General features: G+C 35.4%; 1 protein-coding gene across 2 annotated transcripts in view; it reads right to left on the bottom strand.

Annotated features, from left to right (window-relative positions):
- Positions 1-27,082, bottom strand: part of PIBF1 (progesterone immunomodulatory binding factor 1) — a 302,692-nt gene that overhangs the window by 213,390 nt on the left and 62,220 nt on the right. For both annotated transcript variants that reach the window (XM_020992445.2, XM_020992441.2), the window contains exon 10: positions 13,072-13,170. In XM_020992445.2, coding sequence (XP_020848104.1) covers positions 13,072-13,170 — 99 coding nt within the window. The remainder of the gene's footprint in view (positions 1-13,071; positions 13,171-27,082) is intronic.

Raw genomic sequence — 27,082 nt, 5'->3', positions numbered from 1 at the left:
ACATTCAAGAACTAATATAACTTTAATATCAATAACTGTGTAGTTAACCTCATATAAAGTATAAGAAGGAGCTGTTTGCTTCTATAATTGGGCCAGTATCTCCCAGTGTATTTACACACGTGGCCATGATTACCAGTCTTGTTTACAATGACACTTTTGCTTCTACTGATATTTCAAAAGGTATCAGTAAAATACTTAAAGCAGCATTATTCTTAATAATAAATAAAATAATTTTAGTTTAAGTTAATACATATTATATAACATATAGTACACATATTTTAGAGGGATTTCTGGGTGGGAATTACAAAATCAAATAAATCTAAAGCATTATCACAGTTCCAAAAAGACTGATAATCATTAGTTTGGGACCTCTAAGGTATCATCTTGTGTAACATACAGTAATTTACTAAGTGGCACCTTAGTACGGCCAGAAGAGTTAAGATAACTTGAAAATGGGCTTCACGTACTCCTAAACAGAAGTTTATATACACTTTGGAAAATCAGGTTTAACAATTAAATAACACAATTGCTACAAAAGGATCTGAATTAAAATGTATTGTACATGATCTGAATAGGTATAGATATAATTTTAAAAAATTATCCCTCAACTTCCGGTGCTGAGATGGTGGAGTAAAGAACGAACTCTGTTGTGAGGCCCTCCCAAATTCTCCTTGAAACAACTAAAAAACCACCACAGAATTTATCCAGGAGCTGAGAAGCAGCTCAGCTGCCCAGCCGGAAAGGTCTGCTTCATTCAGGTGAAGGGCAGCAAAGTCCAAGAGCAGCAACTAGTCTCACAGCAGGAGGCCTGCAGCAAGGCTCCAAGCCCTGGCAACCCACTAGTAAGGTCCTGCCCTCCTACAAACCAGCAGCCCCCCTAGGCAAATGAGCAGTCTGTGCAGTGCAGCAAGGTCCCACCCCAGCGACCCCACCCCCCCCAGCACAGGCCACCAGTAAGGCCTTGCCTCCATTGCTGCCCAGAAGTGAAGCCTCACCCAAGGTTGGCCAACAGTGAGACACAGCCCCCTGAGGCCTACCAGCAGAGAGACCCATTTCCATAGCAACCCTGCAGCAGAGCCCCAATCCTCCAGCAGATCAGCAACAAAATTACTCCCCCAGGGCCAGCAACCAGAAAGACTCCGGTACCATAAAAATCCAGCAGTAAGGTCCCACCCCTACAGCAGGCCAGAAGCTAAACCCCACGCCAAGGGAGCCAATAGGGAGGCCCCACCCCCCTAGTACAAGCCAGAAGGGAAGTCTACCCTCCAGAGAAAGCAAGCAGCTAAACTCTGAAGCCCAGTGAAAGACAGCACTAAGACCCAGAGCTGTAGCACAAAAAGCTTGGGACAGTGGAGAACCAGAGCCCAACTCTCACATACAAATACCATGTCACAAAAAAGGCAGAAAAAATGAGAAAAAACCAACAATAAAAAAAGAGCTACATTATAGAAACTATGGTGAGAGGGAGGATCAAGGCATAAACTTTGAAGAGGACAATAGTGTCTTAAATGGCTACATGTGAAGCCTCAAAGAAAAATGGAATTTGGTCTCAGGCCCAAAAAGAATTCATGGAAGAGCTTAAAAGGGATTTCAAAAAGAAAATTAGAGAAGTAGAAGAAAAACTGGGAAAAGAAATGAGAGTACTGCCAAGAGAATCATGAAAAAGGAGTCAATAACATGGGAAAAGATGTAAGAAAGTTTACTTTGGAAAATAACTCCCTAAAAAACAGAATTGGTCAAATGCAAAAGGAAGTACAAAAGTTCACTAAGAAAATAATTCCTTAAAAATTAGAATTTAACAAGTGGAAACTAATGACTCTATGAGACATCAAGATACGATAAAGTAAAAAAGTAAAACAAAAACAAAAACAGAAGAAAATGTGAAATTTCTCACTGGAAAAACAACTGACCTAGAAAACAGATCCAAGAAGGATAATATAAGAATTATTGAACTACCTGAAAGCCATGATAAAAAAAAAAGGCACATCTTTCAAGAAATTATCAAAGAAAACTGCCCTGATGTATTAGAACCAAAAGGCAAAATAGAAATTAAAAGAATCCACTGATCACCACCTGAAAGAGATCCCAAAATTAAAACTCCCAGAGACATCACAGCCAAATTCCTGAACTAGTGCCCGGCAAAACAGAATATAATTTTTCAGGGGAAAAAGTAGACATTTAATGAAACAGAGGACTTTCAAGCATTTCTAATTAAAAAAAAAACAGAGTTGAATAAAAAAAATGGACCTCCGAATATAATACTCAAGGGAACCATAAAAAGGTAAAAAAGAAACAAGAAAGAAAATGTAAGAACTACAATAAGGTTAAACTGTTTATATTTCTATATGGCAATATAATATTTGTAACTCGTAACAACTTTATTACTATAAGAACAATTAGAAGACAAAGGGTGCAGGTATAAGATGACTTTGACGGGATGACTCCCAAAAAACAAAAGAAAGGGGTGACAAAGAAAACTGCATTGGAAGAAGGAGGGAGGAGATTGAATGGGGTAAATTATTCCACATAAAAAAGGCATGAAAGAGCTACTATAATGGAGGGGAAGATTGGGCGGGGGACGGAGGGAGGGAGGCCAAAGCTTAAACTTCACTCTCATCAACCTGGCTTAAAGAGGGAATAACATGTACACTCAGCTGGAGATAGAAATCTTTCCTACCTTATAAGGAAAAAGGGGTAGAGATACAAGGGGAAGGGGGAACAGACTGATAAAAGGGAGGGTCTTTTGGGGAAGGCAGTGATCAGAAGTAAAACACTTGTGAGTAAGGAGAGGGTGTGAGGTAAGAGAAAGAGGCGGGGATAAATAAGTGGAAAAATAGCACAGAGGGAAATACACAGTTAGTTATCATGACTATAAACATGAATGGGATGATCTCACCCATAAAATGGAAATGGATAGCAGAATGAATTAAAAACCAAAATCCTATAATATGTTCTTTACAAGAAACACATCTGAAGCAGAGAGATACACATAGGGTAAATGTTAGGGGCTGGAGGAAAGTCTATTATGTTTCAACCGAAGCAAAGAAAGCAGGGGTAGCAATCATCTCAGTCAAAGAAAAAGCAAAAACAGATCTAATGAAAAGAGATAAAGAAGGAAACTATATCTTGCTGAAAGGTACCAGAGACAATGAAGTTATATCAATACCTAAACATGAACCAAATGGTTCAGCATCTAAATTTTTGAAGGAAAAGTTGAATGATATCCAGGAGGAAATAGAAAATAAGTGTGGGATCTCAACTTTCCCCAATCAGAACTAGATAAATCTAACCAAAAAATAAACAAGAAAGGAGGTGAATAAAATTCTGGAAAAGTTAGATATGATAGATTTTTAGAGAAAACTCAATGGGAATAGAAAGGAATATACCTTTTTCTCAGCAGTATGTGGCATCTACACAAAAACTGACCATGTATTAGGACATAAAAACCTTACAACCAAATGCAGAAAAGCAGAAATAGTAAACACATCCTTTCCAGATCACAATGCAATCAAAATTACATTCAATAATGGACAATGGAATAAGAGACTAAAAATGAATTGGAAATTAAATAATCTAATCTTAAAAAAAGAAGTGGGTCAAAGAATAAATCATAATTACAATCAATCATTTCATTAAAGAAAATGACAACAATGAGATAATATACCAAAATTTAAGGTACACAGTGAAAGTGGCAATTAGGGAGAAATGAATATCTCTAATGGCTTATATGAATAAAATAGAGAAAAAGCAGATCAATGAATTGGGCATGCAACTAAAAAACCTAGAAAAAGAATGAATTAAAAATTCCTAATTAAACACTAAATTGGAAATCCTGCAAATCAAAGGAGAGATTAATAAAATTGAAAGAAAATTGAACTAATAAATAAAACTAGAAGCTGGTTTTATGAAAAAAAAAAACCACAATAAAATGGACAAACCATTGGTTAATCTGATTAAAAAAACTAAAGAAGAAAACCAAATTACTAGTATCAAAAATGAAAGGGGTGAATTCACCACCAATGAAGAAGAAATTAAGACAACTGTTAGGATCTATTTCGTCCAATATACCAATAAATTTGACAATCTAAATAAAATGGATGAATATCTACAAAAATATAAATTACCCAGATTAAAAGAAGAAATAAAATACTTAAATAATCCAATCTTAGAAAAATAATTTGAACAAGCCATCAATGAACTTCCTAAGAAAAAATTCCTAGGACCAGATGGATTCAGAAGCAAATTCTACCAAACATTTAAAGAACAATTAATCTCAATACTACATAAACTATTTGGAAAAATAGGCGAAGAAGGAGTCCAACCAAATTCTTTTTATGACATAAATATGGTGCCTATACCCATACCAGGAAGAGCCAAAACAGAAAGAAAATTATAGACCAATTCCCTAATGAATATTGATTAAAAAAAATTTTAAATAAAACACCAGCAAAGAGATTACAGCAATTTATCACAAGGATTGTATACTATGAGTAGGTGGGATTTATATCAGGAATGTAGGGCTGGTTCCATCCTAGGAAAACTATCAACAACATCACTGACATGTCAAAAACAAAACCAACAGAAACCATATGATTATCTCAATAGCTGCCGAAAAAGCCTTTGACAAAATACAGCACCCATTGCTATTAAAAACACTAGAGATCATAGGAATAAATGGAGCTTACCCTAACATGATAAGTAATATTTTTCTAAAACCATCAGCAAGCATTATCTGAAATGGGGAGAAGCTAGAAGCCTTCCCAGTATGATCAGGGGTGAAGCAAGGATACCCATTATCACCTCTATTATTTAATATTGTACTAGAAATATTAGTTATAGAAATAAGAGAAGAAAAATAAATTAAAGGAATTAGAATAGGCAATGAGGAAACAAAACTATCACTTTTTTTTTTTGACTAGGCAATAGGGTTAAGTGACTTGCCCAGAGTCACATAGCTAGTAAGTGTTATGTGTCTGAAGCCGCATTTGAACTCAGGTCTTCCTGACTCCAGGGCCAGTGCTGTATCCACTGCGCTAATGAGCTGCCCCATAAACCTATCACTTTTTACAGATGATATGATGGTATACTTAGAAAATCCTACAGAATCAACTAAAGAACTACTTGAAATTATTAACAACTTTATCAAAGTTGCAGGATACAAAATAAACCTTCATAAACTATGAGCATTTCTATATGTTACCAACAAAGCCCAGCAGCAAGAGATAGAAAGAAAAATTTCATTAAAAATAACTGTAGACAAATAAACAGCCAAGACAAACCCAGGAACTACATGAACACAACTATAAAACACTTTCCACACAAATAAAGTCAGATTCAAACAACTTTAAAAATATTAATTGTTCATGGGGATGCCAAGGCAATACAATAAAAATGACAATTTTACCCAAGTAAATCTATTTATTTGGTACCATACCAAACTATCAAAAATTATTTTATAGAGTGAGAAAAAAATAATAACAAAATTCATCTGGAAGAACAAAAGTTCAAGGATACCAAGGGAATCAATGAAAAAGATGAGAAAGATGGCAGTATAGCTGTACTAGATCTCAAACCATATTATAAAGTGCTAATTATCAAAACAATCTGATACTGGCTAAGAAAAAGAGTGGTGGATCAGTGGAATAGATTAGTTACTGTCTATAATTAGTAAATGTCTATAATAATCCAATATATGATAAACCCAAAGAGACAAGCTTTTGGAACAAAAATTCATTATCTGATATATATTTTGACAAAAACATTATATGACAAAAAAGGAAAATGTTGGAGGGAATGTGGGAAAACTGGGACACTAATGCACTGTTGGTGGAGTTGTGAACTCATTCAATCATTGAAGAGAACAATTTGGAACTATGCCCAAAGGGATATAAAACTGTGCATACCCTTTGATCCAGCAATACCACTGCTAGGTCTATATCCCAAAGACATCCCAAAAAAGGGGAAAAGGACCTATTTGTACAAAAATATTTATAGCAGCTCTTTTCTGGTGGCAAAGAATTGAAAATCAATTGGGGAATGGTTAAACAAACTGTGGTATATGATTGTAATGGAATATTATTGTGCTATAAGAAATGACAAGCAGGATGATTTCAGAAAAATCTGGAAAGACTTAAATGAAGTGATGCATAGTGAAATGAACAGAACTAGGAAAACATTCTAAAAGCAAAACAGTAACAGCAAGATTGCTCAATGAAGAACTGTTAATGACTTAGCTATTCTCAGCAACACAATGATCCAAGACAATCCCAAAGGACTAATCATGAAGTATACTATCCACATCCACACAAAGAACTGATATTGACTGAATACAGATTGAAACACACTATTTTTTACTTTCTTTCATTTTTTTCCTTTTATCCCAGTCATCTTGTACAAAATGACTAATGTGGAAATGTTTTACATAATTGCACAGGTATAATCTATATATGATTCCTTACTGTCTGGGGGGGGGCGAGAGGGGAGGAAGGCATAGAATTTGGAATTCAAAACTTTGAGTAAAAATGCTAAAAAATTGGAAAAAATTATCCTTTCTTCTTTAATTAGGTAGCTGGAAAAAATTATGTTCTGCATTGTATAGTGTTGCAAAGTATGCTCGTGCATGCTCATGAGAAGGCAGCATGGTGTAGTGTGAGGAGAAATGGTCAGATCTGGTTCTCCTTCTCTATGAATACCATTCTCTCTTCTCTTGAATGTGCTACCTCTTTCAAGATGGTCCTCTGTGTCACTGCTACTGTTTCTCCTTTCCACACCTACTCTTTTTTTAGTGGAAAAAAGCCCACTAAGTTGAGCTTCTGAATAGCACCATGTCAGGATGAAAGAGAAACAGAAGACATTGCTCCTAAATCTGAGGAGCATAAGTAATGCTTTAATCTAAAATTCTTTCAACTAGAAGGGCATCATAATTATAATTTATTTAAGAAACATTTGAAGTAGTTGAAATTAGAGATATTATAGAAAGACAAAAAAAAGCCCCAAAGTTTAATTATTCCATTTTTACTGGAAAGCAACCATTTTCTGGCAAGTCACCTTTACCCTCTATCAAATACACCTCCAATCAACTCTCTGTTTGCTTCTTTCTGAAAGAACTTTTCATGGTGACTGAAGCATAATTTAGAAGCAGTCTCTAAAACTGGAAGTAACATTCATCTAAATATGCCTGCCAAGTTTAAAAATGTTTTAGGAGTTAAACTGAAACATGTTGAAAATGACTCATTGTGGACCAGAATATACACTAGAGGAAATAAGAGCTCATTTACAAGTGGGAGAAATATACTCACACTTCATCTGTGGTAATTCACTGGAATTCCCTTCCAGTAAACATCATATTTTAAAATAATCATGGAAAATATCTTACTTTTAACTGAAGTTTTATGACTTGATTTAGGCAGCTGCCACTGCAAATATTTTATATGTATCTTTTTATAGGACATGGGTATAATTACCAAATTTAAATCAATGAAAAATTTCTCTCTAAAGCAACAAATCAGACATCTAAAAAGAGGGCTGTTTGATCATTAGATATCCATAAACTGTTAAACAGTACAGTTTTAAGTACATGGATAGAAAATAACAACACTTATGACCTTAATTATCTAAGATATCATCTTGAAACATATCTGAAGATATATAATGGCCTTTCTTTTGCATACCAAAAATTCTACTGATGAGAATGGTGCACAGCTTGAACACCCCCATCACCCACCCCTTCATCCACTGTCGCTATAGATTTGCACTAATCTATGTTTTCTGTCTCCTTGGTTCTTTCTGTAGCCATATATTACATATTTGTTATACTGAAAGCTGGGATAAGGAACAGTCTGGTACCTATGCAAGAGAAAACAGTTAGATCATCCTTCATATGGGCAATGAATGAGGAACTCTGGTCTCATTAACTATAAACTCGCTAACAAGGAACCTAGCAGAAACACAACTGTGGCCAATTGCTTTAATTGTCTCTACTACAGAAATGCTTACCTGGGTGAGTCTGAGTGGAACAATGACCCTCAGCTGGGACATTTTGAGTGTGGTCTATGGTTTGGGGAAAAACTACATTGATGATTAAGTGTTAGCTAGGAAGAGAGATGATGTACCCTCATCCTCTACTTTTCTCTCTTGAGGAGTGGGGTGGGGGAGGGAGAGAATGTCTTCCACGTGACCCACTCACTTTCACCTCTATTTATCCCTGCTAAGCTGTTGGGGGTGGGAGGAAGAACTCTCTGGAAGTTTTGTTTACCTTTAATTTTAAGCCTTAAAATGATATAAACTTTCTGGTCAACAACTTTCTGGTCTTTTAAAATTTTATTTGTTTGGATAAGGAGGAAAAGTTGGACTCATCTTCCTGAGAAAAGGGTCATATTTATCCAGCAAAACGAAACCGAGAATTGGGAGTCATACAGAGCCACAAACCCGGATCACAACTGGTACCATATATTCCACAGACACAGTAAACACGGCTTTAGACCTGCTTTTGTCCTTTCTGTGAATGAAATCCAAAGCTCAGAAAGTACCTGGGCTGAGCCCCTTTTGATTAGAAAGGCTCCAGACATTTGTCCATTCTGAAAGCTATCAAGGGCAGTTCAAAAGACCTAACTGCTAGAGGGGACTGGGGAACTTAGGAGCAGTACAAATACAGGAGCTAGGAAGAATTCAACTGAGCAGCACCACTACTATGGCAACACACAAACACCAAGTGCCCATTACTCACTAGCTAAATGTGCAAACCTCAAAATCCTTCATTACATTAATTCTATCCTTTGAAAACTCAAGAAAAAAAAAAGCTTACCCAATTACTATCAGCTCAATATTAAATCAGTGCCAGATAAGTGGCAAACAAAGAGTAAAAGAATATTAAAAACTCAAACTACAGGCTCGTCCAAAGTGGTCCACTACTGGAATAAAGCACAAAACTAAAACTTTTGTAAACCTAGCATTCAAATTGACTCAATGAATGACCTGGGAAAAATTATTTTTCTCTCACCCCTCCCCCCCCAATTTCCTTTCTTGTAAATGAGGATAAAACGTTATTTACCAAAGAAGTTGTGAGGACTAGAGAGACAATGTAAAAGAAACAATATAAAGTACTCTAAAATTGCTAGAGAAAAAAGGTACTATATTAAGTGCAATATTCTCTCATTAGCTGTTATGTAAGAACTACCAAGGACATGCACAGTAGTTTGGGATAAATAGGGAATTTATTTTCAAAGATATAATTCAGGACAATCAGTATGCTAAATGTTTTTCAACATTTGAAGCATATTTATTTAGATTTTGATAGCAAAAGAAGCTGGTATTTAGAATGTATCATGATACAGCTCAACACACTGAGAACACACAATTTTTTTCTGCTTTAATTATATGGAGATATGGAGATAATCATATATTCACACATACACATAATAAACATAAGCCCAAACATTACCATATATCCTATGTCTAAGAAAAGAGGAGACCTCTAAATAACTGCCCAAATCAAATTTTAATGAAGTGAATGTTTTTGTTTTTTAAATGTAGTTATATATTTTTTAAATCAATATTTGGATCACAAAAACTCAGTCTTAATTATTGCATTCTTTTTAAAGAAAACATAGTGAAAACAATACACAGAAGTCCACAAAATGCAAAAATAACCAGTGTTCCTGTCCTATGGGTCAACAAATAATCAGGTTTGTTTCCCAGCTTTATTCTTCACTTTCCTCTTATTTACTTTTGGCACTAAAGTTATACTAGATACTTGCAGGTGACAGGAGGCTGTTCTCTATATAACCAATATTTTACTGATGGAAATATTTGAGGACGTGCAGAGAGGGGAGGGATGAGGAGGGAGAGACCTGTGATTTGGTAGGAAACTACCTCTAACCACTTACCAAAGTAAATCAGTAACTGCTCTGCAACTTGGAATCTTAGAGGCACCTATGGATGTCTTATAGAGCTCTGTTCTGAGCCCTCTTCTCTTTTCCCTCTCTTCTGTCTCACTTGGTGACCTCATCAAATCCCACAGATTCAATTATCATCTCTATGCTGATGATTCTCATATTTTTATTCAGCCCTACCTCAACTGACTTCCTGTTCTGCATCTCAAACTGCCTATTAGACATCTAGAACTAGATGTCTGGTAGACATTTTAAAGTCAACATGTCCAAAACTGAACTCATTATTTCCCCCCCTAAGTACTTCCCTCTTTCAAACTTCTCTATTACTGTTGAGGGCACCACCACCCTCCCAGTACTCCTAAGGCTATCTTTAAGTATTGAAACCTAGAATCCCTGACTCCTCACTCTCTCATTCTCCCCCTACCTCCACACCCCCGCCTCCACCCCCTTTACAGTTTGTTGCCAGGGCCTGTTGATTTTGAATATAACCCTTTCTCTGCTCTTTATAATCCTCCTGAAACAAGTCTCTCCTAACTCCAGTCCATCCTCCATTAAGACATCAATGAAATTTTCTTGAAGTGCAGTTCTGACCATGTCACTCTCCCTCTACTCAATAAACTCCAGTGGCTCCTTATCTCTTCTGGATCAAATACAAAATCCGCTGTTTAGCTTTCAAAGCCTCCATAAGCTATCCTTCCAGTCTTCTTACACCTTATTTAACAAACCATGCACTTTAAGACATTGCCACTGGCCTCCTTCCTGTTCCTTGATCAGGACATTCCATTTTCTGACACCAGGCATATTTGTTGGCTGTCCTGAATGCCTGGAATGTTCTCCCTCCATCTCCTGACTTCAAGTCCCAGCTAAAATTCTACCTTCTATAGAAAGTCTCTTCAAATTACCCTTAATTCTAGTGATTTCTTCCTGTTGATTATTTCCTATTTATCCTATATATTATTTGAACATAGTTGTTTACATGTCTCCTCCATTGGATTGTGAATTTCTTCAGCCACTGTCTTTTGCCTTTTCTTTCTATTTCCCGCACTTAGCATAGTGAATGGCACGTAGGAGGCACTTAATCAATGTTTACTGACTGACTGAAAAGTTAAATGACTCACCAGAATATGTTAAAGAGCCAGTACACTTTAAAGATGGTATTTGAAACTTAAATCATCCTCATTCCATAGGGCCAGCTCTCTAATCACTACCACATGGTGCCTCTCATACTCATTAAAGGACCTCAATAATAAATGAATTCTCTTTTATTCATCTCTTTAATGAAATAGGATATTCTGGTTAATCAGATATTCTGATCAACAGAATTACTATAGGTAACCTACCTTTTGGAACTCAGACAAGGCATGGAACAGAGCAAAGGAAGAAATGGTTAGGGCTTCCTCCTGGGCAGGGAGCAGCATGCCAGCATGCTATTCAGTATTCTAGACTTTATCTGGGGGCAAACTATCCAGTGGGACTTGGATCTTGACCTTAAAAAAGGAGCTTATAAGTTGGAAAGGGGAAACCAAATCAAGCAAGTGGAGAATTGTGAAGGCTGGAACCAGAGAGGGAGAACTCTGCCTCTGTGAGGTAAGTTGGCTGCTGTCAGTTATTATAGCTTCTCAAAAGCAGGCATACCCTGGGAAGCTGGGGACAGAAAGCCATACTGTATCTTGTGGTGCCTCAGGCTCATTACCTCAAGTATCAATTACCATTGTATTACTGTAATGTGTAAGGGTCAGTAAAAGAAAATTCTGATTAACAGAATGCTGAATAACAGACTAGTATAATAATAAAAGAGTTAGAGTCACGATTTCCATTCTCTTCTCCTAAGGTCTGAAAAATGAGGTATTGAGTTTAAGAACCTATAAATCCTGTCTGAGCATGAACACTGGCTGATTTCTTAAAACCTGAACTTTCTTTTTTTTTATTTTCAGATCCAAGTTCCCTCCCTCTCTTCAACTCTTCCCTTAGCCATTGAGTAGGCAAGAAATGATAACTATTGTATATATGAAATCTTGCAAAACATATTTCCTCATTAGTCATGTTTGGATTTTCTCCTAAGATCTCTTTAGCAAATATGAATCTGACTGTAGTACTAAACCAAAAATAAATAATATTCTGAAACAAACATAAACCAAAAAGATTCACTTTAAATCAAAATTAGAGTATGGAGGTCTCTAGATAGAATTTATTATATGAAATACCTAAAATTTATGTGTTAAAGGACAGAAAAAAGAAAGGTATAAACTATCTGGTATAGTATTTATACATATATTTAAAAAGGAAGGCATTTCTTTATTTAGGATCATCTATAGTTTTTTTATGAAACAATATTAAACATGCTTTATTATATCACAAAATCTTTTGTAACACCTCATGTCTCAAAATTTCTCTTGAAAATTATGTGGGGGAGAAAATTTGGAACTCAAAATTTCTAAAAACTGAATGTTAAAAATTGTCTTCACATGTAATTTGGAAAAAATATTTTAAGTTATTAAAGGCTCATTCAAGCCATTTATAACATGTAATTGGACAACAGGCTTGATGACTTCTATGAGACTACTGTGTACATGTAGTTTTAAGTATGGCTCAACTATCAAATAAAATTAGACAGATGGAAGGGTTAAGTTCTAATGCTTTATGAATCAAAAAGTTTAATTTTATGATCTCTGTTTAAGCATTACAAGATTCAGATATGAAGCATAATGCCTTCCACATAGCAAGCAGTCAATATTTATTTGCTGTCATTGAGCAGAATTAAACTTCCGAAATGAGCAGAATTAAACTTGTTATAACTACTACTAAGATATCTACTTTACTCAAAGTATAAGGTATCTGAAAACTCAGGGTATGAATGGTATTATCTTCTTTTCTAACATCAAAATTCCTTTAAGAGTGTTCAAAACAGGGCAGCTAGGTGGCGCAGTGGATAGAGCACCAGCCCTGGATTCTGGAGGGCCTGAGTTCAAACCTGCCCTCAGACATATAACACTCACTAGCTGTGTGACCCTGGGCAAGTCACTTAACCCCACTGCCTAACCAAAAACAAAAACAAAAAAGAGTGTTTAAAACGTACTCTTTTGTTCAGATGAAATAAAAGCTAAAATAATTTTTTTCCTTCAATAAAATATAAAAGTTTGAAAAAGCAGAGAACATTAATAGCTATCTTCAAGATACTTACTGTTCTAAGAGCTGATCATGTTTTTCTAAAGCATCCTTTTCAGCCATAATTGCTCTTTCTTTTTCAGCCAGGGCATTATCCCTTGCTTCTCTCAGATTCCTAGAGTAAAAAGAAATCTTCAGTCATGATTCCTATTGCAGCTATTTAATACTTCGGTACAGAGTGTGCAACAAAACCAAAATTTAAAATCCTTAGTGTACTGATTGGAATGAAGTCACAGTGTAGTAATACATCTGTGATCAATCTTTAGAGAGGACCCACTATGTTTTATTTTTGATTTGAAAAATTTTTTACTAACCTGAACTCTAGCAGCTTTTAAGATGTACTACACATGTGAATTATTAGCATTATTGTGTTAAAGGTAGAAGTAGGATGTTATAATGCTAAGTATTAATCATTAGGAGTGTTGTGTGTATGGTGGAAGGCATACTTAATTTGAGGTAAGAAGATATATACTTTTAACTCAGAGAATGATCACTCTACCCTAAAGTGTAGAAGGAGTAAAGCCTGACCCTGGTACTAAATCTCAAACCAAGAATTGAGGCTAGAAAGAGTAGTAAATAGAATTCACTCAACACTGAGGATAAACCAGAAGAAAAGAGTGATACCATAACAAATTTGAGCAGAGCTTTAGAAAAGAAAATGGACTGGCAACAAGGATGACAAGAGTATCTGGAAGGAAGGAAGCAAAGGTTCATAAATGAAGTGAAAGTGAATTATTAGTATAGAACAGAAGATAGTAAACCTTACCTAAGAAACAGACTCTAAAAATCAAAATGAACCAAACAATGCAATAATTTCATGAGACAACAAGAAGTATAAAACAAATAAAAAGATGGAAAAAGTAGAAGAAAATGTGAGTTATCTACTACCAAAAATAAGTGTCCTGGAAAAAGGTCAAGGAGAGGTCATCTAAGAACCTGGAAATTATGAACAAAGAGAAAGCCTGGATATAACACAGAGTATCCCCAAAGTAATCACAAACATATCTACTAGATATGCCCATATCTACTAGAACCAGAAGGCAAGGGAAAAAAAAAAGATTCCAGAAAGTCACCTCCTAAAAGCCTAAACTGAAATGTTCTAGTAATGTCATAGTCAAATTCTAGGGGGGAAAAAATTAAATAAAAAATATCACAAGTGACCAGATAACATAACTACAGTCAGCATCACACAAGATCTGGTAGCTGTAGCTACAAAGAAGAGGACATTGTGAAATGCAATATTCCAAAAAGCTTATAAAAAAGGATATCTTACCCAGAACAGCAGAGTTTAAACCTAAAGGGAAAAAATGGACTTTTAATGGAAAAGAAGATTTTTCAAGCATTTCCAATGAAAAGGCCAGTAAGTAGCAGGTGCTTTGAAATACAAACACAAGAGTCAAGGGAAACCTAGAAAAGTAAGTATATTTGCAAACTTCTAAGTGGCTTCAGGATGATGGAAGGAGAAGGAATAAATGCCTCTTCAAAACTCTGATACTCTCAAGGGTCACAGAAGGAATTAAATCAGACAGAAAGGTGGCCTGGGACAGATGGTTAGGTTCTGTTTTGATGTTGTTAGGAGAAGAAAGAGAGGAAACAGTAATACTAGGGAAGAAAGGACGAGGAAGGGCAAGAAACTTACTATCTTGTATAATCTACAAACATGAAGGAAAGAGTGTAAAAAAACCTCATTTTCATCTGAACTGGACAAAGGAGGGTTGAACACATTCATATTTACAGAAAGAATGATGTTAGTGTAGAAATAAATTAAACACATAAGGAAACAGGGAAAGCATTAACACGCCTAGGAAAATTTGGAACTCAAGTACATCTACTTTCATGGTTTAAATGATCACCTTGTGTCCCAAACCTGTAACTCTAGGTGTGACCTTTTTCCTGAAATCCAGTTCCCTATCTCCAAATGCCTGCAGGAATTCTCCAACAAGTTTTCTTGTCAACACCTTAATTAAAAATGTTCAAAACCAAACTTATCTTTCCCCATAAGTTTCCCTTACTTTCCTGAGCTCCAAATCTTTGAGTCTCCTTAGACTCTACCTTCTCCCTAAGTAACTGATTAAATGAATGGAGCAAATCCTACAGATACTATCTCAACGATCATTTGTGCCCCTATACTCTAATTGTACTTTCACAGCCAGCATTCTTGCTCAAGCCCTCATTACCTCTTGCCTGCAATGCAGGAATTTCATACGTGGTCTCATCTTCTCCCCTCTCTAATTCATCCTTCATTATATCCCTGACAAAATTGTTTTCCTAATATTCTGTCTTGAGTTCTATCACCACCATGGCTTAAAAATCTTCCCCAAAGACTACTGAATAAAATATACACTCAGCCTGGAATTTAAGCCCTCACACCACCTCTACTCCCCGCTCCCTGTGCTAAAAAAAAAAAAATCTGGCTCTGAACTAGCTTTCTAGTCTTATTTCTCACCTATAGTGGGTCAGAATACTTGTGGAAACAGGGCAGCTTAAATTAATCCCCATATCAACTGGGCTACTGTGAGCCAAGATTCTGTGGAGAAGACTTAGAGCAGTTTGAATTAACTTTGCTCCAGGGAGACTGACCTAGGACCCACCTGTGACTACTCTGGGAAAGCGGTATGCAGACATAGCTCTAGGACTCTGAGGCGAGCTCCTGATGTGCCAGGGAACTTACTTGTGGATGCCTTTCATTTCCTTATAGAATGCTTTTACCTGAAGATTGACAGATATGCTTTTATTAAAGAAATTGCATTATCTTAACCCTCAAGTTTTGAGTGGCTCATTGCGCTAGAAGTGGAACCCTGAGACTGGGATATTATCTTACTATTTCCCTTAATGCACAGGCTCTATCCTCCAGACAAGTCTTTCCTACTTTGGTTCACTTACCCATACATGTGGAATAAATTACTCCTTCCTTATTGCTTTCCTATGTTACTTTCTAATCCTCATCTATAGTATTCACATCTTCCTTCAAAGGACAGCTCAAATACTAATATGATCCATGTTCAAAATCCTCTTGTTCCTTAATGAGGTCTCATGCCACTTTTTAAATATATGTATTTTTGGTAATATCCTATAGCCTTTGTATAAGTCCCAGGTATCTTTTTCCATTGAGCTCTGGGTTACTGTCACTTTTGATTCTTGAGATGGTTCCACAATTCACAGCCACATACTAGTGCAAAAAATAACAATTCTATAATGTTTTATGTTTCACCAAGCACTTTCCTCAAAACATGACGTAGGTAATAATAATGATCATAGGTAATAATAAATAGGTAATAACAATGTAAGTAATAGTAATAATGATGATGATGAGTATAAAGCAAATATTACATTATCATTTTTAGAGATTTGATCAAGGTCTTGGGAGATTAGGTATCTTTCCCATGGTCACACAACTGAATATCAGAGCTGGGGCTCAAATCTAAGTTGCCTGATGGCAAATCTTGTCCTTTTTATGTTATATATATACCATCTTGCCTTTAATATAACATTAATGAGAACATTTCTATTTATTGGGGGTGGGAGGCTGGACCTTTGATTTCATCAGTGTGAGGAACTCCCAGTAAGGAAGTTCCATCCACTGAGGTAGTTTAGCAACTGTTGTTGTTGTCTATCCTTTGTTCTTGAAGGGGATCAATGACATCATGAGGGTGATATCTTGACTTGCAAGTGGATAGAATATGAGTGAGCCAGAGATGTGCAAAGCCATCAGCCTTACTCTCTCCTCCAGAGTCAATGAAGTCCAGTGGCAAGACAAAAGTTAAGACTGCCCAGGATGCAGTGGGTGACCTTGGCTTTTCTAAATTATTTCCCAGGCCTCAGTTTGTCTGAGGTTACTACTCTATAATATAGTCTTAGAGAGTTGCCTCAGGGCACTGACTTGACATGAGCACATAATTGATATGTATCATTAGAGAAGCGGAGGACTACAGGAGCAGAATGTTGTATGTAATTAGAAAAAGTTGCTTTGTTGTTCATTTTGCTTAAGTTAATCAATTTAACAAATCAATCAGCAATAATTTACTAAGCCCTAGTATATGACAGATACTATGCTAACTCCTTTAATGCAAAGAAAATTATAATTGTTAAGATGTAGTTCACATTCCCCACAGAATTTCAGAGTTGAAAGGCACTTCAGATGCCATCTATCCAATCCATATTAAAAAAGAATAGGTGCTGTCCAGTAAGGAGTTGTTTAGCCTCTATTGAAGGAGAACACATTACCTCCTGAGCCAGTCTATTCCATTTTAGTAAGGCTCAGATTGTTACATCTGTTTTTCCTTAATATCAAGTTTAAATCTGCCTTTGTAAAACTTCTGCTTATTCTTTTAAATCCTGCCTTTGGGGGTAAATGGAGCACCCTGATCCATCTTCCACAAAAATCCTTCGAATACTTCTCATTCACTAAGACATCTTATTCTTTAGGGCTAGACTCTAATAGCTCCAAAAATTAAGAACTCAAAAAGAACTGAAAGATCATATAATCTGAACCCTTTCATTTTAGTAGACGAGGAAACTGAGGCTTACAAAGAAGTGATTTGCCCAAGGACCTGGAGCTTGTTAATGACTGTGCCAGGAACAGAAATTCGAGTTTTCTGCCCTACACCATACCGTTACCCCCATCAAATCAAGGCTTTGTGCACATTTCTATTATATTCGACATAATTTTTGTCTTTTATTTTCTCATAAAGGAAGGCTCAACAAGAAGGGGAATAAATTGAGAAATGTCTATTGTACAAAAAATGCAGTACATAAGTAAAACTTTTTAAAAGGGGGAAGGCAGGGAGAAAGAGCAAACTACGAAAAATCTTATAAAGCTGCAAAGACTTCGACTATGAGACAAGTGGACAAGTAACAGACTGTCTGCCTATCTTTTAAGTACAAGCCTAACTATGGTCAGAGGCCCAGGATAACCAGAATGTTGGTCCATACACAATATGTTTTTAGACACAAGAATTCATGAAGACTATTTCCTCTGGCATGCAGAGGTCACGGTTTCCATTAGTAGGAGTCCTATACCAGTAAAACCACAGATCCTTGAAGTACTAAAGTAAATACCTATTAAACTATTCTCTACCTTAGAAGTACATTTTAGTGGATAATGTGAAATGTCATTATTTGAATTATAATGCTGATTATAATGATTTCTTATTAAAACTGCCCAATTACATTTTACATATTAATGGCAATCTTAAAAAAAAAACTAAACATTTTTGTCTTATTCCTTTTCTAGATGATCTAGATATGTTCAGTCAACAAACTGATAAGTAAAAAAACTAAACTTTTAATTTTTCTTAAAAAGAGACTCTGTACAAATATGTCTTTAATACAAGAGTAGCTTGAACAGGTTAACTGTCATAGAGTGACTACAGTACTCAATGTAGTCAAACACAGGGCTGTTTATCACCTTGGGCCAAACATCATTCCCTGCTCCATATTAGAACTTCTAAGAAACCAGTAAGAATCAATATTTGAAACAAAGAGAAATTACTATGGCCAAAATAAATTTAAGCAAGGTAGCCTTCAAAAAGAGCAAAAATAAGCCCCCAAAACAAAAACATCCAACCAACTGCCTAGATCCGATAAACAAAGAAAACAGCAAAGAAGAGAACAAGACCCCTTAAAAATTATGGGAAAAAACCTGCAATGGCAGAAACTTTTAAAAGAAATAAAGGATAATGCTAGTATATATTAACTTGCTATTATATCAATTAAAAAAATTACATAAAAAACCAAAGTATTTCATATAAAGGTCTATAGTGTCCTATTTATAGCAGAATGTCTCAAAGGCCTCTAGATAATCTTATTTTTCAAAAACAACCCATTAATTCCCTCCTTCTTTCCCCTATATTTTACAAACTTCCAAGAGGAAATTAGAGTTAATGTGGAAGAGAATGAATTGCTCTTCAGACACTAAAAAAGAGAGGAACTTTGGGGGAAATTTCCACAAAGTTAAAAGTAATGAAACTGTCACTATAAGTTGAGTTAACAGCCAGCTGACTTTTCTCTTTGAAGGCAAGGGAGAATTGCAAGACCTAGAGGGTCTGCACCAATTTGTCAACAAAATACCACAGCTGCAAAAATCATTAACAAGATGCATTTGAGATCTGAAAGCAGATAAAAGTGACTTAAAAGAGATAAGTGGATTAGAGGATTAACAACAGATATATAAGATAAAGATATAAAGAAGAATCAAATTAAAAATAAATAGGACACTATATATTAAAAATATAATGATGTATTATGGATGAGGGAAAGAAAGGTAACTTTTAAAATATGCTGATGCTAAAATATTTGAAAGAGTTCCTTTTGAAAATCTTTTTTAAACAAACTTAATACAGGATATTTGAGCAGGTACATATTAAAGTATCTATAAGTTTAAAATGAAGACTAATTACACTTTTTGACAAAAATCTATAATAAAACAAATTTAAATGACTTAAAAGATTTTCTACTTCTAGGAATACTGAAATGAGTTTTGTATTACTGACAGACCAAATCAAGCGTCAAATGTGGGCTTAAAATGTAGAAAACTTTTTATGGGCTTTTCAAAATTCCCACTGATAGGAGGAAATCAGTGACAATGGTAACAGTCCATTACTTTGAGACTTGCCAAGGGCAGCTAGATGGCACAGTGGATAGAGTGCTAGATCTGGAGTCAGGAAGACTCATCTTTGTGAGTTCAACTCTGGCCTCAGACACTTACTAGCTCTGTGATCCCTGGGCAAGTCACTTAACCCTGTTTGCCTCAGTTTCTTCATCTGTTAAATGAGCTGGAATGGCAAACTACTCTAGTATCTTTGCCAAGAAAACCCCAAATGAGGTCATGAAAAGACAGAAAGAGCAACAATAGGGATAAATAACAACAAAAAAAGCCACTGTTCCACCCATTAATCTATGGTGCTTGATGCTAGGGATACAAAAACAAAAATAAAGAGTACTGCCCTCCAAGAGCTCATACTTCTCTATTGAGGTAAAGCAACAGCAATAGAGACAATCAAATACAAACACATACTAAGTTAAAACAAAGTAATTGTAGGAGTTGGGAGAAAGGATGTAGAATCTTGTGCCCTCTCCCAGCATGAAGGCCAGTCTGGATGGAATACAGAGTCTGTGAATAACTCCCTCTCCACCCAGTGGCCCTGCTGGTCATCCCAGCTGGCTTATAGCTACTAACTTCTAACTCTAAGCCATCCTCCAACCATCAGCCCCAAAGGCAACAGAGATGGGCTGATCACTCATTTATTAGTCCCTTATCTAATACATGTGGTTAACAGAAACATGAAGGACAGATAGGAACACATGTCTCCCAAACAAATACCAGTAAAAACAGAATAAAGTGTAACAAAAATAAGTCACTCCATCAAGTCAAGATCTGAAGAAAAAAAGATGGCCAGAATCCAGTGGAGGCCAGGAGTCTGCATTGGGAAGGGAATAAGCATTCAGTAAGTGCCTACTATGTGTAAGGCTCTGTGTTAAGCGCTTTACAAATACTATCTCATTTTATCCTCACAACAACTCTGGGAGATCGGTGCTATTATCATCTTCATTTTACTATTGAGGAACTTGAGTGGGGAGGCCACAGTAAATAAATCTTAAGCCTATGTTGCCATCATCAGAGAAAATCTGAGCAATCAAAACAGTGCCAAATACAGTGAAGAAACAATGAAAGGAACAGATTCAGAGAAATCTGGGAAAACTTGCATTAATGCTGATGCACAATGAAATAATAACAAATACAATTTAGACAATAACAATCACACTGTAAAGGAAAACAATTCTGAAAGACTTAAGAACGTTGATTAATGCAATGATTAACCACAGCTCCAGAAGACCAATCATCAACAAATATTTATTAAATGCCTACTATGTGCCAGCTACTGCACTAGGCATTGGAGATACAAGAATGTAATCCTACCTTCCAATTCTTAAAGGTGCAGAATAAGAAACACATTTCTTGACACAACCCATGTGTGGTTTGTGGTCATAAGACAGGATGTGCACTTTATTAGTTTGTTTCAGGTATGGGGGAAGGTATAAGGACAGAGAAGAAACAATAATAGTGACAGCAAGAAAAGAAGAAAAATGTTAATGAAATGTATAAAATACACAGAAAACAGAAAAAGAGAAAAAGGATATTAGAATTACCACATTAAATTTATTGTCTACCTAAAAAACTAAGCTCTACACAATAAAGATTCACAGTTTCGCAGGCAACTCTTTTTTCATTCTTCTTTACATACGGGAATGATCATGTTGATACTTGTAAAGTTCATAATATTAAAAAATGAAAAGAAAAGGAAAAAAAGATTAGGCCCAGACTAGGAAATCTATGAAATGTCTATGACTATGAAATGCCAAAGAGAGGAGCTTGTGCTTTATGTTGGGAATAACAGAAAGTCACTTGAACTCCTTGAGCAGGGGAGTGATGTAGTCAAATTTATCCTCGAGGAATATCAGTTTGGGAGCTGTGTGGAGATTCAATTATAGAGAGAACAGGCTGAGGCAGAGAAACAAATGAGACAGCTACTAGAGTGGTAACAGTGAGAGTGGATGAGGGCCCATGCTAAGGTACGAACCATGTGGGTGGAAAAGGATATAAGATATAACTAGTTAAGTTCTTTTCATACTAGCAGCCAACCAAACTAGTCTTCTTTTTTTTTTTTCTTTAAGGAAAACTACTCGGTTTTTCTGGGAATAAAGATTATATTTGTCTTCTAATGAAAAATATTGAATGAAAATCATCTATTTAGAGGGCAAATCTCAAAAGGAAAAGTATTTAGATTTGCTACTCTTAGCACAGAGAGATTTCCCAAGTACTGCCCCTTGTCCGCCCGTTTTCCTGGTGACTCTAAATCTATGATGAGATTACAACAAGGTAGGGAAAATTTGGTATTAGTCATTCCTATAATAACATCAATTAGTATTCACAACTGAGAACTGGCAAGGTATGTTAATAAGAATATCAGAGGAGAAATTTTGTGGGAAAAGACAGTTGGGAAATTCATGAAACCATAACATTTTAAAGCTGGAAAGTGTCTTTGATATAATCTAAGCTAATGCATTTATTTTATAGGTGATAAAACTGAAACCCAGAGAAGTGGTAACTTGACTATATATTCACAGACATACTAAAAAATAATAATGAAGTAAATTCTCAAATGAAAAATAGTCATTATGAATCTATAAATTTAGAAGTAGAGGAGAAACAAATTACAGTACAAGATATACCTGAGTGAACTTAGTATATATGCTAATTATGGAAATATAAATATCTGAATAATAAACACTAGACAAATCTTCCTGATTAAAGGAATGTCTTTGGTGTTGGTTTTCATGTAAAGAGTAGCATCTTTAAAAGACAAAAAGGCATTTTTCTGTGCCTGTGGCAGATGGGCATTTCTTTAGTTTAAGTAGAAATGTGAAAGTGCTAGGTAAGAACAAAGACTTTTCAAATAACATTAACTTCTGTAATCATTTCAAAATGTTTACAGAATTTTGGTAATCTTTTTTCAGGAGAGAACTAAGCTATAAAAGTAGCTTTACAAATTTATCAACATAGGACACCTGAGTAGCCACAGTGCCTTGTTTTTTGATAATAAATACATGTGCATGTAGGCATTCAGAACACAACTTGTTAGTATGTATATCTGGGGAATTTTTTAAAGGAATGATTATTACACACTCACTCATAAAGGCCATAAGTTTTTATCATTCAAACAAACTAAAGAACCTAAAACATAATTTTAAACAAATTAACAAGTAAACCTGAAAAACAACAAAAATTTCTGAGACATTAAGGTGTATTCAGGGATCACTGGCACATACTCGGTACACATTCTTGTGTTTGTGCACTACTCTAAAAAGAAATACATACAAACAATGAAGTGGATATGATATACATTTAAAAATTAGTACTTTAGCATAGTTTACATATCAATCTGAATAATTCCATAATGGATCACAGAGCCAAGTATTTAGAGTTGGGAGAGACCTTAGCCAACATCTTGTCCTATCACCTGACTTTACAGAACAGAACAGCACAGTGTTGTGAGAAGAGTGCTGGGTTTGGAATCAGAAGATCTCAGTTTGAATTCCCAGTTTTTGCTGCTTTATATGAACTTAGGGAATTCACTTCTCTCTAGGCTTCAGTTTTCTCTGTTATAAAATAAAAGAGTTGGAGATGATCTTTAAATTCCTTTCTAGGTCTAAAACCTATATTCCTATGATATTAAGAGTTAACTAGAATCTTGAGAAGCATTTTATGAATTTATAAATTGTTGATATAAAGTATTACTAAAAATATTCAAAAAATGTTACATTTGCTATTGTGGCAAGTCCTCTTCTCTGGCCTCATTCTACCACAGCTCAGGCAGTTACATATTCCCTTCAAGGTTCTAGGGTATCCCTGAAGGATTAGGATTACCTCTTCTCTAATGTTATCAGCTAGAACCTCCACTCTGGGCATTTCCACCACCTTTCTGCAACCCCTACTGTTAATTTCTAATGATTAGGCCTCAGTTACATTTAATCATGTAAAATTGATTCACTTTCACCAAAGGATATTTACCTTAAAGATAAGGCAACAATATAAGTACAAACATTTTCCCCCAAGACCTCAGAATCATGCTCTCAACTATATTACCTTGGTCGTGGAGAGAGTGGGCTTTTTTTGTACATTTTAATTTTTTTTATAATTAATTTATTTTTAGTTTTCAATATTCACTTCCACAAGATTTTGAGTTTTACATTTTCTCCCCTCCCTCCTCTCACCTCTTCCCAAGACAGCGTGCAGTCTGATATAAGCTCTACTTACATGTTCATATTAAGAATATTTTCACATTAGTCATGATGTAAAGAAAAATGAGAACTAATGGGAGGAAACACAAGAAAGAAGAAACAAAACAACAAAAGAAAAGGAGAGCAAATAGCACGCTTCCATCTGTATTCAGACTCTGTACTTCTTTCTCTGGATGTGGATAGCATATTCCATTCTGGAAATGTCTTAGATCCTGGCATTGCTGAGAAGAGCTGAATCTATCAAAGTCAGTCATCGCATAATGTGGCTGTTATTGTGTACAATGTTCTCCTGGTTCTCCTCACTTCACTCAGTATCAGTTCATGCAAGTCTTTCCAGGTTTTTCTGAATTCTGCCGGCTCGTCATTTCTTATAACACAATAGCATTCCATTACATTCATATACTACAATTTGTTCAGACATTCTCCAATTGATGGGCATTCCCTCAATTTCCAAATCTTTGCCAAAACAAAAAGAACTGCTACCAATATTTTTGTACATTTGGATCCTTTTCCCATTTGTATGATCTCTTTGGGATACAGCCCTAGAAGTGCTATCGCTGGGTCAAAGGACATGCACATTTTTATAGCCCTTTGCGCATAGTTCCAAATTGCTCTCCAAAATGGCTGGATCAGTTCACAATTCCACCAACAATGCATTAGTGTTTCCATTTTCCTACATCTTCTCCAACATTTATCGCTGTCACATTGGCCAATCTGAAAGGTGTGATGTGGTACCTCAGAATTGGTTTGATTTGCATTTCTCTAATCAATAGTGACTTGAGCATTATTTCATATGATTACAGCTAGCTTTAATTTCTTCCTCTGAAAACTGCCTGTTCATATCCTTTGACCATTTATCAAACAGGGAATGACTTGTATTCTTACAAATATGACTCAGTTCTCTATATATTTTAGAAATGAGGCCTTTATCAGAGACCCTGGCTGTAAAAACTGTTTCCCAGCTTTCTGCTCCTCTTCTAATCTTGGTTGCACTGACTTTGTGCAAAAACTTTTCAACTGAATATAATCAAAGTCATCCATTTTGCATTTCATAATGTTCTCTATCTCTTCTTTGGTCATAAATTCTTCCCTTCTCCATAGATCAGACAGGTAAACTATTCCTTGCTCTCCTAGTTTGCTTATAGTATCACGTACCCATTTTGACTTTATCTTGGTATAGGGTGTAAGATGTTGCTCTATGCCTAGTTTCTACCATACTCTTTTCCAGTTTTCCCAGCAGTTTTTGTTAAGTAGTCAGTTCTTATCTCAGAAGCTGGAGTCTTTAGATTTATCAAACAGTAGATTACCATAGTCATTGATTGTTGTGTCTTGAATACCTAACCTATTCCACTGATCCACCACTCTATTTTTTAGCCAGTACCAAGCAGTTTTGATAACAGCTGCTTTATAATATAATTTAAGATCTAGTACAGCTAGGCTACCTTCCCTTTTATTTCTTTTCATTAGCTCCCTTGATATTCTGGACATTTTGTTCTTCCAGATGAATTTTGTTTTTGTCTTTTCTAGCTCTATAAAATATTTTTTTGGTAGTCTGGTATGGCACTGAATAAGTAAATATTAGATCTGACTTTATTTGTGTGAAAAGTGTTTTGTAATTGCATTCATAGAGTTCCTAAATTTGTTTTGGCAGGTAGACTCCCAAATATTTTATAATGTCTACAGTAACTTTAAATAGAATTTCTCTTTGTATCTCTTGCTGTTGGGCTTAGAAATGCTCATGATTTATGTGGCTTTATTTTATATCCTGCAATTTTGCTAAATTTGTTTATTATTTCAAGTAATTTTTTACTTGATTCTCTAGTATTCTCTAAGTATATCATCATATCATCTGCAAAGAGAGCTTTGTTTCTTCTCTGCCTATTCTATTTCCTTCAATTTCTTTTTCTTCTCTTATTACTAAAGCTAACATTTCTAGTACAATATTGAATAACACTGGTAATAATCGACATCCTTGTTTCACCCCCGATCTTACTGGAAATGCTTCTAGCTTATTCCCATTACATATAATGCTTGCTGATGGTTTTAGATAGAAGCTATCTATCATTTTAAGGAAGATTCCATTTATTCCTATGCTCTCTAGTGTTTTTAATAGGAATGGGTGTTGTATTTTGTCAAATGCTTTTTCTGCATCTATTGAGATAATCATGATTTGTTAATTTTGTTGCTGATATGGTCAATTACACTGATAGTTTTCCTAATATTGAACCAGCCCTGCTTTCCTGGTATAAACCCTACCTAGTCATAGTGTATTATCTTTGGGATAAGTGGCTATAATCTCTTTGCTAATATTTTATTTAAAATTTTTTGCATCTATATTCATTAGGGGAATTGGTCTATAATTTTCCTTCTCTGTTTTGGCTCTTTCCAGTTTAGGTATCAGCACCATATTTGTATCATAAGAAGAATCCTTCTTCACCTATTTTCCCAAATAGTTTATATAGTATTAGAATTAGTTGTTCTTTAAAAGTTTGATAGAGTTCACTTGTAAATCCATCTGACCCTGGAGATTTTTTCTTAGGTAATTCATTGATGGCTTGTTCAATTTCTTTTTCTGAAATGGGGTTAAGCATTTTATCTCCTCTTCTGTTAATCTGAGCAATTTATATTTTTGTAAATATTCATCCAATCACTAAGACTGTCAAACTTATTAGCATACAGTTGGGCAAAATAGCTTAATGCAGTTTCCACACAGCAATTGGTCCCACTAAATTCAGACCTAAATAAATCAATGATGCTGAATGAGTCCTCACTTTACCTACTGATGTCTGGGTTCTTAAAGTAATTCCTTGAACCTAGATTCTAGATTGGCTGGCTGTAAAACCTGGAATCTACTCTTGGATGTCCTTCTGGCTTGCTTTCTTGAACCTTCAAAACTCACAAGTTCAGGTTTTCTTTCACTTAAAACAAAAGAATAAATAACAAGCCATTGTAGTAACCATGTTGGCTTCCAAAGTGGAAATGTGGTTGAGGCTTCTCCTATCACAACACTATCTTTGTTCTCTGACCAGATATAACTGAGAAGAAAGAAGTCACCCAAAAAAGAAGGTCATGAGTCCAACCATCATCTTTTGAATGCTGCTCCCCCCAACCTTATTCTAGCTACACAACCAGTAAATTAAAAAGGTTCCTATGCACCACATGGTTAGCATACCAAAATAAGTTAAAGACAGTGAATTCTCTAAATTCATCCAAGGCAACACCATTAC

This window comes from Phascolarctos cinereus, unplaced genomic scaffold, assembly GCF_003287225.1.
Source record: "Phascolarctos cinereus isolate Bilbo 61053 unplaced genomic scaffold, phaCin_HiC Scaffold_7;HRSCAF=346, whole genome shotgun sequence".
Classification (NCBI taxonomy): Eukaryota; Metazoa; Chordata; class Mammalia; order Diprotodontia; family Phascolarctidae; genus Phascolarctos; species Phascolarctos cinereus.
The sequence above is the reverse complement of the archived record's forward strand: the minus strand, read 5'-3'. Positions and strand labels throughout refer to the sequence as shown.